The sequence below is a fragment of the Suncus etruscus genome, chromosome 6 (assembly GCF_024139225.1).
Source record: "Suncus etruscus isolate mSunEtr1 chromosome 6, mSunEtr1.pri.cur, whole genome shotgun sequence".
Classification (NCBI taxonomy): Eukaryota; Metazoa; Chordata; class Mammalia; order Eulipotyphla; family Soricidae; genus Suncus; species Suncus etruscus.
Window position 1 is genome coordinate 95438848 of NC_064853.1, and position 19638 is coordinate 95458485.

Here is a 19638-nt window from a genome sequence, read left to right on the forward strand (position 1 = left end):
ACTTTTATTTTTATTTAAAGAAAATGCACCAAATAGTTGACATCATTGATTATATTTGTTTCCAGATAAATAAAAGCAAAATAATAAAAAAAAGAAAGAACAGAAAAGAAAAACAGAAAGCAAAAACTACAGTAGCAAGCACATTTGTGAAAACTGTAGTATCTTCAATGAAGACATTAATATTATGACAAAGGTATAGTCAGCTCATTTTCTGTTAATTTGTAGTGTTACTTTAGGGATGATAGCATTAAACAAATGAAGTTGTCCAGAAATTTAAAGCACTATTATTGATACAACTTTTAGGGGCATGCACTAAGCTGCCAGTCTTCCTGGAAGAAGGAAGATATGGGGAGAAGTGCCCACACTCATTCCAAAAAGCCTTAATGATATCAGCCCCAAAGCAGCATACCTCAAATATGGCCAGATCAGTGTCTCTGAAGGAAATTGTAGATTTCCTAGTGATGAGGCAGGACCATCGGAAAAAAATAATTCTGGGAGATGGAGGCAGAAAACACGGCTTTGGCAGGGTGGGTGCTTGGCTCACCTCACCTCCCGAGATGGCCAGCTTTCTGCTGCATGGGCAAGTGTAGCCATAATCTTTCATGGCTCGGTTTACATCTCATTCAAGAAAAAAGTGAGGGCCCGGAGAGATAGCACAGTGGCGTTTGCCTTGCAAGCAGCCGCCGTTCCAGCACCAAAGGTGGTTGGTTCGAATCCCGGTGTCCCATATGGTCCCCCGTGCCTGCCAGGAGCTATTTCTGAGCAGACAGCCGGGAGTAACCCCTGAGCACTGCTGGGTGTGGCCCAAAAACCATAAAAAAAAAAAAAAGAAAGAAAAAAGTGAGTCTATGGATCTAGCCTAGTTCAAACATGATGATGGCATTTGTGGCATGGTTACAGCTGCCACAAATCTGCCACAAATTCCTGGAAGAAGAAATATATGAAGGGAATCACCTAGAATTTTTTATATATTTTTTTATTTCATAGGTAAAAATATTATGAAAATAATTTATTTTATATGGGGGGTGCCTGCATTCACTCCAAAAAGCCCCAGTGATATCAACCCAAAACCCAATGGACCTGAAATGCTGTCAGAGGTGTCCCCGAAGGAAATCATAGAGATTATTTATTTACTTTATTTACTAAGAACTTTATTGTGATACAATTAACTTTAGCATAATTTGTATTAAAACATATTATATAATTCGCCAACTTTAAGTATACAGTCCAGTGCATTTTAGTAGACTTATAGAGTAATGAATTACTACCATGTTAATTTCAGAACACAAAGAGAAATCCTATATCCGTTAGCTATTACTGTTCACTTCAGTCAATCATTCCAGCACCAAGCAACCTCTATTCTGCTGTCTATATAGATTTGCCTTTCCTGACCATTTCATATAAATGTCCTTATGATATATGGCCTTTGTGACTGCCTTCTTTTATTTGACAAGGTTTAAATTCAATATTCCCAAGGTTTGTCATATTGTGGCATACATCATTACTTCATTTCTTTTTAGGCTCAATTCTGTTTTACAGTACTGGCTATTCTATATGTTGTTTAGCCATTTTTAGTTGATGAACATCAAATTTGTTTTCAATCTTTGGCTGATGAATAATCCTGCGATAAATATTTGTTTCCAACTTTTGTGCTGACCAGTCCCTGAACTCTAAATCCTCCAACAAAAGATTAAGAGCACTCATAACAATGTATTTTAAAAAATTTTATTTGGCAATAATTTTAGATTTTTCAAGTCTCAAATATATTCAAGTCTCTGTATCCAACATCATAAAGGCTGACCATGATAAGAAAACAGACACCATCAGTCCTTCAGAAAATCAGAGAAGGTTGAATTAAATGTTCCTGAAGATTCCTCTGCACAGGAAGTCAACAACTCACTGTTACTTCTCCATGAAAAGCAGAGTAATTAAGACCAGATTGTGCACATCCCTGAGCTCAAGGAAAATATCAACAAATACACTGATCCCCCTGCAAGTAGTAAGCACAATGTCTATGTGTGACTGGACATAAGACAAAGTGGCATATTGAGCAGTTCTGGCCATGCCACTCTGAGTCCCTTTCTGGTCTGAAATATTCATTCCCTCACCAAATCGCAGCTGATAACACTCAGATTCTGACACTTTGCTTCTCTTTCCAATCACAACATTTGCCTTTTCTTAAATAGCTTTCCAGCTTCACTCACAGACACCCTCTTGCAAATGTCTCAATTTCACCTCCAAGACTACCAACTGAAGTTCTGTCACAGGTTTCCTTGTTGAAATAATGTCCCTCTGAAAACTAAGTATGATATGTGATATACAAAGTGCTCAGAATGTATTCAATGAATGTGCATGAAATGAAGGAGTCATAAAATTTCCTATGTGAATTTGAAAGGGACCAAAATAAATTTATGACTATATTATCAGTTATTAACTAATGTCATTATTTCTCCAATGATAAAAATACTTTAACCATATATTATGCTTTCTCCTTCATTTTCATATTATTTACATTTTACTCACTGGGACTGAATTAATTTCTTTGATGGGAATAGAATTTGAGGCCTAGAAAGCATGTTTCCAAATATCTGACCTTTAAGAGTCATTGCACAGAAGACCCAGGGAGGATATTTAGCTGACTAATGCTTTCTTTCTTTGAATTCAGAATAATCTGTGGGTTTAATGTTAATAAAATTATGTGAGTGTTACTTGATGCTAGTCATGTGAAGCAAATCAAAATCATAACTTACTGTAGAGGGGACCTGCCAAACTTTGCCATTCTTTTAAAGGAGGGTTTCCCTGGGAAGCCAGTTTTTTCAGGTAGTTACAAGGCTCCAGTTGAGGAATATCAGGATTCTGATTATAATATTTCTGCAACTTCTCTAGAACAGTGGGCAAGCCAACCGTGGAAGCATAGAACATGGGACCACCCTTGTGCCTTGGCCATCCATATCCATGTAAATAGACAACATCAATGTGTTCTGGGTTAGTTGCTATCCCTTCCTCCAAGATACGGAATGCTTCATTGATGAGTGAATATACACACCGCTCCAGGATCTCTTCCTGGCTAATAGTACGTGGCTTGATGTGATGGGTTTCTCTGTATTGTGCTAGGAATTCGGAAAACCAAGGATCAGGTTTGTGAATCCTACCCAGTGGCTTATCATATAGGTACCAACCTTTCCCTGTCTTCTGGCCAAATCGCCCTAATTCACAGAGCATATCAGCAAGTGGGCAATATCTTAAATCGCCTCGTTTTCGGGCAGGAGTTCCTGGGGGCAATGAAGGTCCAGTAAGACCTTGCCCTTTCCGAGATTTCCAACCCACATCCAGCCCTGCAAGATCAGACACTCTGAAAGGTCCCATTCTGAAACCAAACTCTTCCAGGACCTGATCTACCTCCTGTGGGGTACTGCCATCTTCTATTAAGAAAGAAGTCTGATTGTAATATGGAAACAGCATTCGATTCCCAACAAATCCAAAACAGTTGCCCACAACAACTCCAAACTTTTTTATCTTTTTTGATAAGTTCATAACAGTGGCTATGGTAGTGGGGGAAGCATGTTTGCCAGGTATGACCTCTAACAGCTTCATGATATGAGCAGGTGAAAAGAAGTGAGTACCAATGACCTGGTGAGGACGATCTGTGGAAGAAGCAATCTCATCAACATCCAGGGCTGAAGTATTGGTGCATAAAAAGGCTTCTGGCTTACACACAGCTGACAGTTCAGCAAAGACACATTTCTTCAGGTTCATCTCCTCAAATACTGCCTCAATTACTAAATCTACACCACCAAGCTCCTTTAGAGATGTAGTTAGCTTAGGTTTTGGTCCTGACACTGGGTTGCCACTCCGTTGCATTTTGGTTGCTTCCTTTTCTAAAACTGAGGTTATTATCTTGTCTGCAATCTCTAGCTGTTTTTTGTCAGATTCCACAGCAATCACAGGTATCTTGGCCATTACAAGTGAAAGGACAATGCCTCGGCCCATTGTTCCCAATCCTGAAAATAAGAAGAAAGGAGAAAAAGAATTATTCCTTGATTTTAGGAGCTGGAAAATTACACGATGGTTGGAAGGCTTCTATAGCAATTGGGCTTTTAAAGGCATCAATACAGTGCTCGCTTCGGCAGCACATATACTAAAATTGAAACGATACAGAGAAGATTAGCATAGCCCCTGCGCCAGGATGACATGCAAATTTGTGAAGCATTCCATATTTAAAAAAAAAAAAGACATCAATACAGGGGGCTGAAGAGATAGCATGGAGGTAGGGCATTTGCCTTGCATGCAGAAGGACGTTGGTTTGAATCCTGGCATCCCATATGATCTCCCGAGCCTGCCAGGAGCAATTTGAGCATAGAGCCAGGAGTAAACCCTGAGCACTGGCGAGTGTGACCCAAAACCCAAAACCCAATCCCCCCCCCAAAAAAAGACATCAATATAAGGGCCAGAGCAGTGGCACAGCAATAGAACATTTGCCTTGCATATGGCTGACCTAAGATGAACCACGGTTCAAACCCCTGGTGTCCAATATTCTTTTAATGGGGACATAGTGGAGTGATAGTACAGTGGGTAGTTTGCTGATCCTGGTTTAATCCATGGCAAGCCAGGAGCGATTTCTGAGCACATAGCCAGGAGTAATCCCTGAGTGTCACGGGGTGTGGCCCCAAAACAACAACAACAACAAAACCAAACCAAAAAAAAAAAAAAAGACTTTAATACAAAGAAGATACAAATGAATTGAATAGTAGTTAAGTTTAAGTATTGTTAAATATCCTAGAGGATATAACAATGAGTAGAAATCATATGTATACACACATACACAAACACCCCAAAGACACAGAATTAATAATCAAAATTACAGGATACAAGATCAATAAGCAAAAATCCATACATTATTCCTAAATATCAGCAATGAACAATATAATTATATCAGTAAGAATATTCACTTACAATTTTATCATTAAGAATAAAACACTTCCACTTGTTTGGAGTGTGCTGTTTTCTCCTTAAAGATGCCTTTAGTCTCAATGTCATGGAGTGTTTTACCTATGTGTTGTTCTATATACCTTATGGTTTCAGGCCTGATATCATGGTCTTTAATACATTTGGATTTTACCTTTGTGCCTGGTGTTAGATGGGGATCTGAGTTTGCTTTTTGCAAGTGGCTAACCAGTTGTGCCAGCACCACTTGTTGAAGAGGTTTTCCTTGCTCCATTTTAGATTTCTTGTTTATTTATCAGATTAATTAATAGTATGCCTGGGGAACTTTCTCTGAATACTTAAGTCTATTCCACTGATTTGAAGGTCTGTCTTTAGTCCAATACCACACTGTTTTAATAACTATTGCTTTGTAATACAATTTAAAATTGGGGAAAGTAATGCCTCCGATACTCCTTTTCCCAAAGATTGCTTTACCTATTTTGGGGTGTTTATTGTTCCAAATGAATTTCAGGAGTATTTGATCCACTTCTTTGAAGAATGTTATAAGTATCTTTAGAGGGATTGCATTAAATCTATACAATGCTTTGGGGAGTATTGCCATTTTAATGATATTAAAGATGGAACTATATTAAACTGAGAAGCTTCTGCACCTCAAAGGAAATAGTGCCTAGGATACAAAAACCACCCACAGAATGGGAGAAACTATTTACCCAATACTCATCAGACAAGGGGCTATTATCAAAAATATACAAATTTGTAGGGAGCCCCTTAAGAACAGGCAGAAAATGCAGGGCTGAAATACAGGGCCTTGTGACAGGCAAAGAATTTTGCTAAAAACAGGCAGCTTTGAAAATAAATGTAAACTTAAGATTTAAGGCTTGTAAGGCACAGAAAGGTAACAAGCAGAGCTATGCTAAAAGCAGGCAGCCTTAAGGAATAAATAAACATTTAAGATTTAAGGTTTATACAGAAACAAAGAAAGCACAGAATTTTGGTCCTGGGAAACTGAGTCTAAATTATGAGTTCTATCATCTGTACATTACGACCTGCCTGAGATGGGTTCCATTATCAGTACATCCCAGATCCGATGGAGACAGGTCCCATTAGCTGTACATTCCATTCTAATTGCTGATGGGTCCTGTTATCTGGACAATATGGTCTGTTCTATGTACATTTCCTATTGACATATTTATGAGCAGAACTGTGCCCACACAAAAATGTACATAAGCCAGGCCTTAAGTTTCAATAGACGGAATTGGATTCAGATTTGGCTAGAATCCTTTTCCCACTTTTGTCTGTCTTTTTCTGTCTATCTTTGTTTTTGTGTATGTGTGATCTCCCTCCAAGAAAGAATAACCACATCTTAATTGATGTCCCTGCAGGAAAGGGCACCCACACAAAGTACTGACAGAACTTAACAACAACAACAACAAAATCTAGCCCCATCAAAAACTGGGGAGAAGAAATGAACAGACACTTCCTCAAAGAGGAAATACAAATGGTCAAAAGTCACATGAAAATATGCTCCATATCACTAATCATCAGGAAAATGCAAATCAAAACAACAATGAGGTACCATCTCACACCACAGAGACTGACACACATCACAAAAAACAATAACAATCAGTGCTGATGGGGATGTGGAGAGAAAGAAACTCTTATTCACTGCTGGTGAATAAGAGTCCAGTCTTTATGGAAAACATTATGGAGATTCCTCAAAAAAACTGGAAATTGAGCTCCCATATGATCCAGTTATACCACTCCTAGGGATATATCCTAGAAACACAAAAATACAATTCAAAAATTCCTTCCTCACATCTATATTCATTGCAGCACTATTTACAATAGCCAGACACTGGAAACAACCAAGATGCTTTTCAACAGATGAATGGCTAAAGAAACTGTGGTATATATGTCTATATATATATGTATATACACATGTATATACATGTATACATATGTATATATACATATATATGTGTGTGTAAGTGTATGTGTGTGTGGTATATATATAACTGTGGTATATATAATGAAATATTATGCAACCATCAGGAGAAATAAAATCATGAAATTTTCCTATACGTGGAGGTACATGGAATCTATTATGTTGAGTGAAACAAGTCAGAGGGAGAGAGATAGATACAGAATAGTCTCACTCATCTATGGGTTTTAAGAAAAATTAAGGGCATTATTGCAATAATCTCCAGAGACAATAGAGATGAGGGCTGGAAGGACCGACTCACAATAGGAAGCTCACCACAAAGAGTAGGGTGCAGTTAGGGAAATAACTACACTAACAACTATCATGCAATCTAAATGAGTGAGAGAAGTAGAATGCCTGTCTCAAATACAGGCAAGGGTTGGGAAGAAGGGAGGGGGGCATCAGTGTTGGAAATGTTGCATTGGTGAAGGGAGGTGTTCTGTTTATGACTGAAATCCAACTACAATCATGCTTGTAATCATGGTGCTTAAATAAAGATTTTATACATTAAAAAAAGAAAGAAACACACACAAAAATAAACACAAGATTAAACAATTAATTGTTAAAAAAATGTCATAGGGTAGACCTTGTAACACAGAAAGCAACTGAAAGCACAGAATTAAAAACAAGTGTCAAAGTTAACTGATTATTAAATACCATCTGCATTAAAAAAAAGAATAAAACACTTCAGAATAAATTCAAAGACTTATATAAAGCTACCTATTTCATCTTCATGGTCCAGAAAACTAAATTTTGTTAAGAAGTACATACTACTCAAAATAATCTGTAGATTCAATGCAATTCCTTAAAGCACCGAATTATCCATGCAGAAATCAAAAAATGATCCTAAAATTTATATTAAATTCCAGAATAACCAAGATAATATTTAAAGAATAAAGTTGGAGAACTCATTCTTTCCAGTTTCAAAATGTATGAAAAATCTATAGTATTTAATACAATATACTAGTGGCACAAAGTTTGAAACATCAAAAGAATAGTTTTTAATACTTGGTTGGTTTAGGGGTTTTGTGTGTTTTTTGGTTTTGGTTTGGTTTGGTATGGTTTTTGGTTTTCTGACTATACCCAATAGTGCTTAGGGCTTACTCCTGGCTCTGCACTCAGGACCACTCCTGGCAGTACTAATGGATCACAGAGAGTGCCAGGAATAGAAGGCACAAAGTCAGCCTTGTACAAGACAAGGGTGTTAACTCCTAAACTATCTTTCCAGCTCCTAAAGTCTTTTGTATTTGGTTTTTGGCCACGTCCAGCACTGCTCTGGGCTTACTCTTGGCTCTGCTCAGATTTCATTTCTAGTGGTGCCAGGTAATCATATATGGTGCTGGGGATCAAACTAGAATTGGCAGTGAACAAGAAAAGCACTTTACTCCTATAGTCTCTAACCCCCACAGTTTTTAATTGAGGCATCCTGATTCATAACTATATTAACATTGTCACTCTATACTTACAATGGTACTGCACCATGCCCACTATGAGAGCATCAATATCCCTCCATCATTTTTTCCCTGCTTGGCAAGCTTGATAATGCCTGCTGGTTGGCATTATCTTAGGAATTGTTTCCATTGCATGTTACCTTTTCCTTACTGCTCATTTATACTTCACATACTATTAAAGTCATCTAATATTTGTCTTTTTCCTTCTGGATCTTTTTTGCAAGATTTTATCTTTCTTGCATAGCAACTAGTTTCTGTCATATATATATATATATATATATATATACACACACACACACAAATATATGACTGTTTTTCCCACTAACCTGCTATAAATAACATATGAACATAAATGTGCATATACTTATGACCAGTGTTTATGTGAAATAATTGGTCAAACTGAATGGGCCATACTAAAGTATTATTCTTAAATTTTTGAGACATACTCATATTGTTTTCCATAGAGCATGAACTAGATAATAGTCCTACTAATAGTGAATTTTGAGTCCTTCATCACTGCAACTACACCAGCACTGATTGTTCCAAGACTTTCTGATATAGAACATTCTCAGTGGTGTGAAGTGATATATCATTGTCATTTTAATTTGCATTTCCATGATGATTAATGACAGATCGAGAGTCTTGAAATAGAGTCATATAGTTATGGCCAATTGGCTCTTAGCAAGGGTTTTAAAATTATTCAAAAAGGGTGAGTTTTGAATGGGCCACACCCAATTGTGCTTAGTACTTACTCCTGACTCTATACTCAGGGATCATTCCTGGTGAATCTCAAGAGGACCATATGGGGTACAGATTGGCCATGTACAAGGCAAGTTGCCTTACTTGCCATAGTATCTTTCCAGTCCTCAAAATAGCATTTTTTAAATGATGTTTAATGATGTTTGAACAATTGGATAGTCATCTGCTAAAAGATGGTGCTTGAACTCCAACTTCAGACCATATACAATTAGTTAAAACTGTATCACAGACTAAAGTAAGGGCCAAAATGATAAAAAAAAAAACCTCTCATCTGTACTTTGTGGTTTCTATTTAATCAATAGTTTCTAAGTTATAACACTGAAAGCATAAGCAATAACAGAAAAATATTATCAAAATTAAAATTTTTTGTGCTTAAAAATAGATCATAAAGAAACTGAAAAGAACTCACAGAATGGAAAGAAATGTTTGCAACTCATATATGTGACCAAAAATCAGTATCAGAAAAAAAGAAAAAACTTGGGGTTGGAGTATAGGGGGATCAGGCACTTGCCTTACATGTGTGTGACCTGGGTTTGAACCCAGAAAGCATTTCATTTGGCCTCCTTATTTCTTCCAGGAATGATCCCTAAAGAGTAAGCACTGAGAACCACTTGGGTGCATCCCCCAGAAAATAGAAAGAATTCTTTACAGCTAAAAAATAAAAACACAATCCAATTTAAAATTAAACAAAGGTCTTATAAAAATTTCTTCACAGAAGATAGACAATGGCCAATAAACTTATGAAGAGATATGCCCTATCCTTTGTTACTGAAGAAATGTAAATAAGATCCACAGTGAGCTGCCAGTTCATATTCATTAGAATAGCTATGATTATAAAAACAGACAATAACACATTCTGATGAGAGTGTAGAAGAGTTGGAGCCATGATACATTGTTGGTAAGTTGTAAAATGATGCAGCTGCTATGGAAAATAGTTTGCATGTTACTTAAAATATTTACCATAGACTTACCATGAGATTCACAATTATACTCCTTAGAAGACATGTGTGAATGTGTGTGTACATATTTATTCCTGAGAGAATTGATGACATGTCCACATAAAATTTGAACATAAATTTTCATAGCAAAATAGTCAGTTTACTAGTTATTTCACTTAGGATAATATCCCCAATGTTCATTCATATTGTAGTAGTGCCAAAATTCCTTCCTTGTCAAGACTAAATAATATCCTATTGTATGTCTATCCCATTCTAGTTTATCCACCCATTGATCAGCACAAGTTGCTTCCATCTTGAGACTATTGTGAATCACTGTGAATGATGAGGCTATAATCAAAACTGTACACATATCTGTTCAAGTTTCTGTTGTAAAATCTTTTTTTTTCTTTATTTAAACATCTTGATTACAAATATGATTGTGATTAGGTTTCAGTCATGTAAAGAACACCCCCCTTCATCAGTGCAACATTCCCATCACCAATGCCCCAAATCTCCCTCCATCCTACCCCACCCCCACCTGTACTCTAGACAGGCTTTCCAGTTCCCTCATTCATTCACATGATTATGGTAGTTCTCAGTGTAGTTATTTCTATAACTGCACTCACCACTCTTTGTGGTGAGCTTCATCTGTTTTAAAATCTTTTGTAGTCACAATTTTATTTCTCTTGGGTATATATCCAGAGTGGAATTGCTAGATCATATAGCAATTTTATGTTGAATTTTTAAAGAACTGCCATGCTATGTTTCATTGCAGTTGTCTCATTAAGTTGTAACTCTTTAAAAGGTAGACATTTATGGTATCTGAATTTCATCTGCATTAAATATTATTTAAAAATAATTAGAGTCTCATAGAGAACTCAATAGTTGAATGCCTGCTTGGTATAAATGAGGAAATAAATTTTCTGGAGGCCCAGCACCACCCTACCTGCTGAGTGTGATCCCAGGAGTACCAATATTTTGGACTCCCATCACCATAACAAATCATGAGATCTTTCTTTTGCATGGGGAACTCACACCCAGTGATGTTCAGGGCTTACTCCTGTCTCTGTGCTCAGGTGACTATATGCCATGTCAGGGATCAAACAGGAACCAATAATGTGCAAGGCAAATGCCATAGTAGCTGTATTCTCTCTCCAGCCCCCTTCATTCAAAGTCTGAGATCTCTGCAACAATGCAACCAAGTATATGAACATTTCAACTAAAGCAAGAAAATCTTGGCTAACACAACTGAAGAGTGCAGGCACTGGTAACCAAAAAAGTATGTGAACATTACCTCCAAGTGTACAACCTCCAATGCAAACACTACAAAAAAAAAAAAAACTGTGTGCAAGCATAACAAATAAAAGTATGTGCAAGCGCTGGTTATTCCCAACAACAACAACAACAACAACAACAAAAAGAAAGGTAAAGGGAAAACACATGACTATTACCACCATTAGGGAATTTATAACCTAGGAGAGGGAAGGACTTCACAATTACCCAACTGTAAGGTATAGAAAGAATGTGGTAATTATACAGTGAGATGACATTTATTTGGAACAATCAATCAATAGGATCTTTAAAATAAAACTGTTTGAAAAATTAAAGAGAATGTACTGAGATGAAACTGGGCAAATAAAACCATTCTGTTTGGGAAGAAGAGAAGAAAATGAAGGGAATTTTTAAGCAAAGATAGAATGGAAAATGAAAGTGTTTAGTGGTAAAGGGGTCACAGGTTTTACCCTCATACCATCTCATTTCTTCCTATGCACAAACAAGTCTATTTTTTTTCCAAACCCTTCATATCCAAGGAGAATGTAGGACTAGTTCTGGTTGATGAAACAAAGAGCACTAGGAATGGGATCTACAACAGGCCCCTGACACTCTCACAAATGCTTTCATTACTCTAAAGAGAATATGCAGAAAGAAACTCAATCTTTGGAGGAAAACCAAGAGCAGATGGCCACACACAATGGCCACTGTCCACACCTGAAAGTGAAGAGCATTTTTACATTCCCAAGAGTTAAAGAACAAAGACAGGAGTGTTTTGTAATATATGAAATATCAGATTCAAATTTCAGTTCCATAAATAAAGTTTGTTGGAACTCTATCACTCTGAACTGAACTGTTTCTACATTGTCAATGGCTGTTTTTGTGTTCCATGGTAGAGCACAGCAATTTCAATAAAGGTTACCCAGTCAACTAAAACCTAAAATGATGTAGCATCTGGCACCATACAAAAATTGTTTACAGACACTTGGCACAGCCAGTCTTGGACACATCCTGGTCTTCGAGTGATCCAGTGGAGCAGAGAGGCAAGAAATCTGGTTTTGTATTAAGCATGGAAAAGTTTGGGAGAAATTATTTTAACTCTCACTCTCTTGGCCCTCATGCAGACTAGTTGTGGGAACTGAATGTAATTGTCAAAAATTACTGACTTAATTTTTAGACATTTTTGTTTGTTTGGTTTTGGGGCCACACTTAGCAATGTTTCAAGAGTTACTACTACTGGCTTTGTACTAAGGAGTTATTCAAAGGACCATATGGGATGCTGAGTATCGAACCCCAATGGATTGTGTACTAGATAATCATCCCCACTATACTATCACTCTGGCCCCTCAAACTATTTGTAATTATTAAATAATACACATAACTGGCTAGACAGATAGTACAAAGGATTGAGGCATTTGTGATCTCTGAGCACAGAGCTCAAGAGTAAGTTCTGAGCACATTTGGGTATGGCCCACCCCCACCCACTTGTCCCCTACCAAATAATAACAAATGAATCATAAGTGAAGAACATGAGCACCAGAAGCACTATGTGCCTGCATTAAACATGCATGGGGAAATAGGCACATCTGATTGGGACAGTGGTCTGTGGAGATGCTGAATGGGCTCATTTCCTCTATGAGCTAGAAAATTCCTCTATGCTAGAAAATGCAGTGAAAGATAAGTAAGCTGTTTTAGTCAACCAAACCTCCCCTTAGAGAAGACTGGACATAAATTGATACAGAGAACATTTTCTTCATCATTTTAGTAAGCTTGAAAATTTGCTAAAGACAATTCTTGGGTTAGAACTAAGGGCAAGTCAAATGTTGGAAAGTAGTCCAAAGAAGCCAGCCTGAAAGCTAACTTGTGAGGAAAAACGATACTCTGGAAAAGTTCCAGGGGAAAACAAATTTGAAGATAGCAGATTTGAGAAGAAACCATGAGATGAGAATGACCTCAGGGATCAGCAAAGTAGTGACTACATTTCATTTCAAATACCTCCCTACAGATATGTCAAACTGCCACCTGAAATGTGGATACATAATAATAACTGTTGGGAAATCTAGGAGTGAGAGATTTGTACAGGGCAGAGGTGGGGATGAATATAAAATGCCAGAGTCTGGGAAGGGAATGACAGTGATAGAGCACATGCAGCCATATGCGAGGCCCTGGCTTTAATCCCTAGCAACAGACACACACACACACACACACATAGACACACACACACACACACACACACACACACACACACACACACTGTGACAGAAGTCAGACAGACTTAGTGTCAAATACAATGGATATGTTTAACTTGGATAAAACTAGAGTCATAAAGTGAAATAAGTCAGAGGAAGGAGGACAAACACCAGATGGTCTCACTTAAACATGATAGAGAGAGAAACAAGTGGCCTCTAGACACTGCAAAGGTGGCTCAGGTAACCCCTGACACGTCAGGCACTGGAGAAATAGTTCAGTGGGTAGGGCATTTGTCTTGCACAGGACTGACCCAGGTTCAATTCCTAGTACCCTATATGTCTCCCAAGCTCTGTGGGAATCCCTGAGCAAAGAGCCAGGAGTAAGCACTCAACACCATTTTTTGGGTATGACCCAAAAACAAACTAAACATTCTTGGTATCTATATACAATAAAATAATTCTCAGCCATAAAGAAACAAAATCTTGCTTTATGCTATAATATAGATGGAACTATCTAAAATAGTAAGATAAATAAATCAGAAGAAAGACAAATATTCAATGATCTCACTGTAAAAAATCATAGTACATAACAGATAAAAAAAAAAAAAACAGAAACAAAACCAATAGACTCTGCCCCCCCCCAGCTTTGATTCTGAGGGGCAGAGGGAGGGGCTGCATGAGGGAAACACCCAACTGACTGGAAGAGGGAAAGTGGTGGCCAAACTGTGGTTATATATACTTTGAAGAGGTGTGAAAATGTCCACCTAAAATGTATACAGAGGTATAAACTAATATTACCTAATTAAAATAAAAAATTAGGGGCAAGAGAGAGAGAACAATGAATGGGGAGCTAGCCTGGCATGTGGCTGGTCTGGTTTTGATCCCTGGAATTTCCATATGGTCCCCTGAGCACTACCAGGAGTGATTCTTGAGTGCAGAGTCAAGAGTAACCACTGAGCACCATTGGGGATGGGCCCCACAGAAAAAAGAAAAAAATAAATAAAGCCAAAGAAAGATATTTCATGAGCAGAGATAAATGAAAGGTAGCTCACAGAGATAATAAATTTAGCACAAAGCATGGCCCTTGGAGTTGCTAAGTAAATGATATCACTGTACCAGTGCAGATTTGAAAGGGTCCGATTAGCCCATGCTCCTTTTCATTAATATTACTTTATTTAAACACCATGGTTTTGGGTCGAAGAGATAGCACAGCAGTAGGGCATACCAACCTTGAACATGGCTGACCTGAGAGGAATCCAGGTTAGTTTCCCAGCATTCCATATGGTCTCCCAAGCCTGCCAGGAGCAATTTCTGAGCACAAAGCCAGGAATAACCCCTGGGCGCTGCTGGGTGTGGCCCCAAAACCAAAAATAAATAAATAAACACCATGGTTTACAAAGTTGTTCACTGAACAGTTGTTTCTGTCACTCAATGTTCTAATACCAATCCCACCACCAGTGGAACATAGTTTGAACCATTGTCCCTAATTTCTCACCCATCCCCAATTCTGTTTCGTAGGTAAGCACAAAATAATTTGATTTCTAATGCTTGTTATAACTAAATGGCAATAGATTTCTTAATGAACAGTAAAAGGAAATTTGTGAGAACTGTTATATCTCACTATGGGGACATTAAGTCTTGTCTGAAGGTTTACTAAGCTGCTGTTGCTACTCTGTTACTTGTGCATTCTGTGTTACTGGATTTGTTGGTGGAGCTTATATGACTTCTATGCTACTTTCACATCTGATCTGATGTGTTCCTACTGGGGTGTCAGTATTAACAGTTCTAGGAATTCTAGGATCGATGGAGCTGAGCCAATGTGGGTATGGCTGCTGAGGCTCTGAAAGTAAGGAGAAGAAAAACCCAGAGTTTTCAGCCCCAAACCCCATTACCCCAAGTTCTTACCGACAACACCAACTGAGGAAATGGGCTTTGCTGTCGCTGTTTTCCAGGAGGCTCCGGATGGAGTAGACCACTTGCTTGCATTCCTCTCAGCGAAGAAGGCATATTGAAGGGCTTGTGCCTGCCCTGATTTCCAAAGGTACATGAACAGTTCCTTCTCCTTCTCGCTGCCCTCTTCGTAGGGATACTGGACTGCAGCCTGGACAGCACGGACACAGGTCTCTTGAGCTAGGGATCCTGGGTACTTCTTCCGTATCTTCAAAACAGCTTCATTGAAGATGGAATCCATGCCAGGCATGTCTGGAATGGGCCTGTTCCGAATTCTGCGAGATTCTAGAGGTTGAGCTGAAAGAAATAAGGAAGGAAGTATAATTTTTAGAAATGTCACTCATGGGGCCGGCGAGGTGGCGCTAGAGGTAAGGTGTCTGCCTTGCAAGCGCTAGCCAAGGAAAGGACCACGGTTCGATCCCCCGGCGTCCCATATGACTCCCCCCAAGCCAGGGTCAATTTCTGAGTGCGTAGCCAGGAGTGTGGACGAAAAACCAAAAAAAAAAAAAAAAAAAAAAAAAGAAATGTCACTCATAGGAGTAAATTATATAAATAATACTAGCTACTTCAAAGTCAATGTACAAAATTAAATGGCATTCAGCTTAACATTTAATATAGTACTAATGCTAAAGTTTCTTGAAATCTGTGTAATTTACTCATATCAGACAGACTTTCATAGACTCAAAGCAACTTCAAATTACCTAATTTATGCATCCAAGGTGTTTTTCTTGTCTTCTAATTTCAAGACAATTTTATAATAGTTTAAATAGTAATGTCAATAGTAGAAAATAGTAGAGTTAAAAATATTTTAGATTCAAAATAATCTTAACTCTATTTTTAATTAAAAAATTTAAAATATCAAGGAACAGTGTGGGCTTGGTATAGAGAGAGATCTACAAATCAATGGAAGAGCACTAAGAATTAATTTTTTTTTTTTTTTTTTTTTGGTGTTTGAGTCATATGTGGCTTTGCTCAGGGATTACTCCTGGCTCTGCACTGAGAAATCACTCCTGGCAGGCTCGGGGGGAGGGGGGGGTGGGGGTGGGGACAGACCATATGGGATGCCTGGATTTGAACCACTGTCCTTCTGCATGCAAGGCAAATGCACTACCTTCATGCTATCTCTCTGGCCCCTCACAATAGATTCTTATATTAATGGCAATTGATCTTCCACAAAGGCACAAACATAATTTAGTGAGAGAAGAATTTTCTCAGCAAATGGTGTGAGCCAATTGAATATCCACATACAAAACAAAAACCTTACATCCCTTCCTAGCATCATACATAAACATTGCCTTCAAATATTTGTAAATTGAAGAGCTAAAACTATTTTTAAAAAAATCTGTGACCTTGGATTAGGCAATGTATTCTTAGTATCAGGCATGAAAGAAAAAAATCAATATACTGAATTTCATCAAAATGAAACTGTGCTACAAGGAATACCATAAAGAAAATAAAATGGTAATATAGACTAAAAGAAAATATTTTTATGGTAGGTAGAAAAATCTGTCCTTCCCCAACCTCCACTTCCTAATCCTCAGAACTCCTGAATATATTTTTTTAAATGGCACAGGGACCCTGACATGTGTAACTAAGTTTATATATAGACCAGAGATGTAGAGAGGAGAGCAGAATAGCCAGGAGTATTTGATCAAACCACAGGAATCCTGAAAATAATTCCCTTCTTTTTCTTTACTGTGGTGATTTAATGAAAAAGCCTTGAAGAGATGCAGCCTAGGAAATGTTGTTCTTCTGGGGATTGTATGGGGGACACTGGGACCCTAAGAATGGGAGAAAGGGGGTCAAGAACCACTTACTTGCAGGAGCTAGTATGGTTTCTCACTTTATAATCAACAAGAATTTGTGTCCTGAATCTGGCCACACCTGGATTGGCAGGTACTGAAATCTGCCAATCAGCCATTCAAGTGAGATGAGATATTCTCCCCCAGAACCTCCAATAAAGAGGGCGCCTGTTGACACAACCCAATTTCCTTCCAGTGAGAGATCAGCTTGATTCTGACGCCAAGATAAGTAGAACAAGTTTGTGTTGTTCAACTGTTAATCTTATGGTCATTTACTACAAAAACAACAGGAAACTAATAACATTGTATAAATCAAAGGTCTTATAAAGGATCTGTTTTCAGAAAATAGAAAGTTTTCCAAGATTGGAGGTCAGGGGCATACCTGGCAGTGCTCAAGGCTTATTTCTCGCTCTGCACTCAGGAATTGAATCAGATTTATCCACATGCAAGAAAAGCACTCTGTTCTCTCTGTCTATCTTTCTGTCTCTCTGTGTGTTTCCCTCTGTCTCTCTCTCCCAACCATTTTTATTAAATGGGGAAGATAGTTTAAAGAAAGAAGATTTACATGTTTACTAAGCATGAGAAACAATGTTCAACATCATTAGTCATTAGGGGAGTGCAAGGAATGAGGTGTGTAGTCTTTAAGCAATGGGATGTCACTTTTAAGATTAAAAGTTCAGAAGACTAAGTAGGATTTCTCTCCCTTTTGTGCTTTTGCATTGGCTTACTCTGATGGAAGCAAGTTGCCATGTGCATACTGCCTATTGGTGAAATGCAGGAAGGAAGAACTGAAAGAAATCTTTCGGCAACAGCCAATAAAGAACTGACCCTTTGGTGCAGAAGAAACCTAATCTATCAACAACTATCTGAGAGCTCAGAGGCAGATCAGCTTCAGATCAGACCAACTACCTTGAATGCAGCCTTTAGTGGAATCTAAGGGATAAAGAGTTTAGTACAGCTGTTAGATGCTTGCCTAGCATGTGTATGACCTGGGTTTGATCACTGGCAACTCATAAGCCTGCCAGGAGTGATTCCTGAGTGCAGAGCTAGGAACAAGTGCTGAGCACAGCTGGTTATCCTACCCACCAACCCACCCCCCAAAAAGTGAAATCCTAAACTAGAGTACCAAGTTAATACAGTGTCCTGACTCATAGAGACCCAGAGAAACTATAAGATGATGCTTGAGGTTTAGCAGGTAATTTTTTTGAGGCAATCTTACATGTAGCTGTATATCTACTACCACTAGAACCATTCGTCTGTTATAAAATCCATCAATTCCAAATCACGAGGAGGGTGAGTAACTAGAATATTGCCACACTACTTGTCAGAATGTAAAGTATCATATCCATTTTTGGAAACTGGCAGTTTCTTAAAAAGATAAATATAGATGTGTTTTATTTTGGGATCATCCGCATTTTAACTTTGGAATGTATAATTCTTTTCTTTGACTTTATGGAGTTCTCTCCTCTCTCCCATATTTCCTAAGTAAAACTATTTACTTCACACACAAAATAATAAATAAACACTTTGTTTAGCATAGAAATTTTTATCTTAAGAGTTACAAATAGGGGCCGGGAAGGTGGCGCTGGAGGTACCGCGGTTCGATCCCCCGGCGTCCCATATGGTCTCCCCAAGCCAGGGGCGATTTCTGAGCTCATAGCCAGGAGTAACCCCTGAGCGTCAAACGGGTGTGGCCCAAAAACCAAAAAAAAAAAAAAAAAAGAGTTACAAATAAGTGAAAATATATGACCATCAAAAAGTTGTACATGAATATTCATAGCAAACTTATTGGAAATAACTGTTAATACTGAAATAACTTTTGATTAATAAGTGCATAAAAATACAGTAAGGGGTTCAAGGGGTCCAGAAGATGACTCATTAAATTAAGGTGTTTCCTTAGTAAGATTTGGTACCAAGAATTTAAACCTACAAGCACTTAGGGAATTTCTGTTTGGATTTGAGCCATACTCAGCAATGTACAGAACGTAATCATGGCTCTGAACTCAGGGATCACTCCTGGTAGTCCCCAAGGAACCATATGGGGTGCTGAGGATTGAACTGGATCAGTTACATACAAAGCAAACCACCTTATCCACTGTGCTATCTCTCCAGCCCTGCATTGGTATAATCTTGCCTGAGGATCCTCATTGAAAAAAAGGATTGGGGGCCTGGAGAGATAGCACAGTGGCGTTTGCCTTGCAAGCAGCCGATCCAGGACCAAAGGTGGTTGGTTCGAACCCCGGTGTCCCATATGGTCCCCTGTGCCTGCCAGGAGCTATTTCTGAGCAGACAGCCAGGAGTAACCCCTGAGCATCACCGGGTGTGGCCCCCCCCCCAAAAAAAAAAAGAACA

At 38.3% G+C, this 19638-nt stretch overlaps 1 protein-coding gene and 1 non-coding gene across 2 annotated transcripts in view; one reads left to right on the top strand and one right to left on the bottom strand.

The window, feature by feature from the left end:
- Window positions 1-1276: 1276 nt before the first annotated feature.
- EHHADH (enoyl-CoA hydratase and 3-hydroxyacyl CoA dehydrogenase) overlaps window positions 1277-19638 on the bottom strand; it is a 69138-nt gene continuing 50776 nt past the window's right edge. The window contains exons 6-7 of the mRNA XM_049775912.1: window positions 15440-15781; window positions 1277-4001 (exon numbers count right to left, since the gene is read on the bottom strand). Of these exons, the coding sequence (XP_049631869.1) occupies window positions 2740-4001; window positions 15440-15781 (1604 nt within the window). The 3' untranslated portion in view covers window positions 1277-2739. The remainder of the gene's footprint in view (window positions 4002-15439; window positions 15782-19638) is intronic.
- Window positions 4115-4221, top strand: LOC126012987 (U6 spliceosomal RNA). Its single transcript, XR_007497326.1, has one exon. It is a non-coding gene; the product is annotated as a U6 spliceosomal RNA (small nuclear RNA).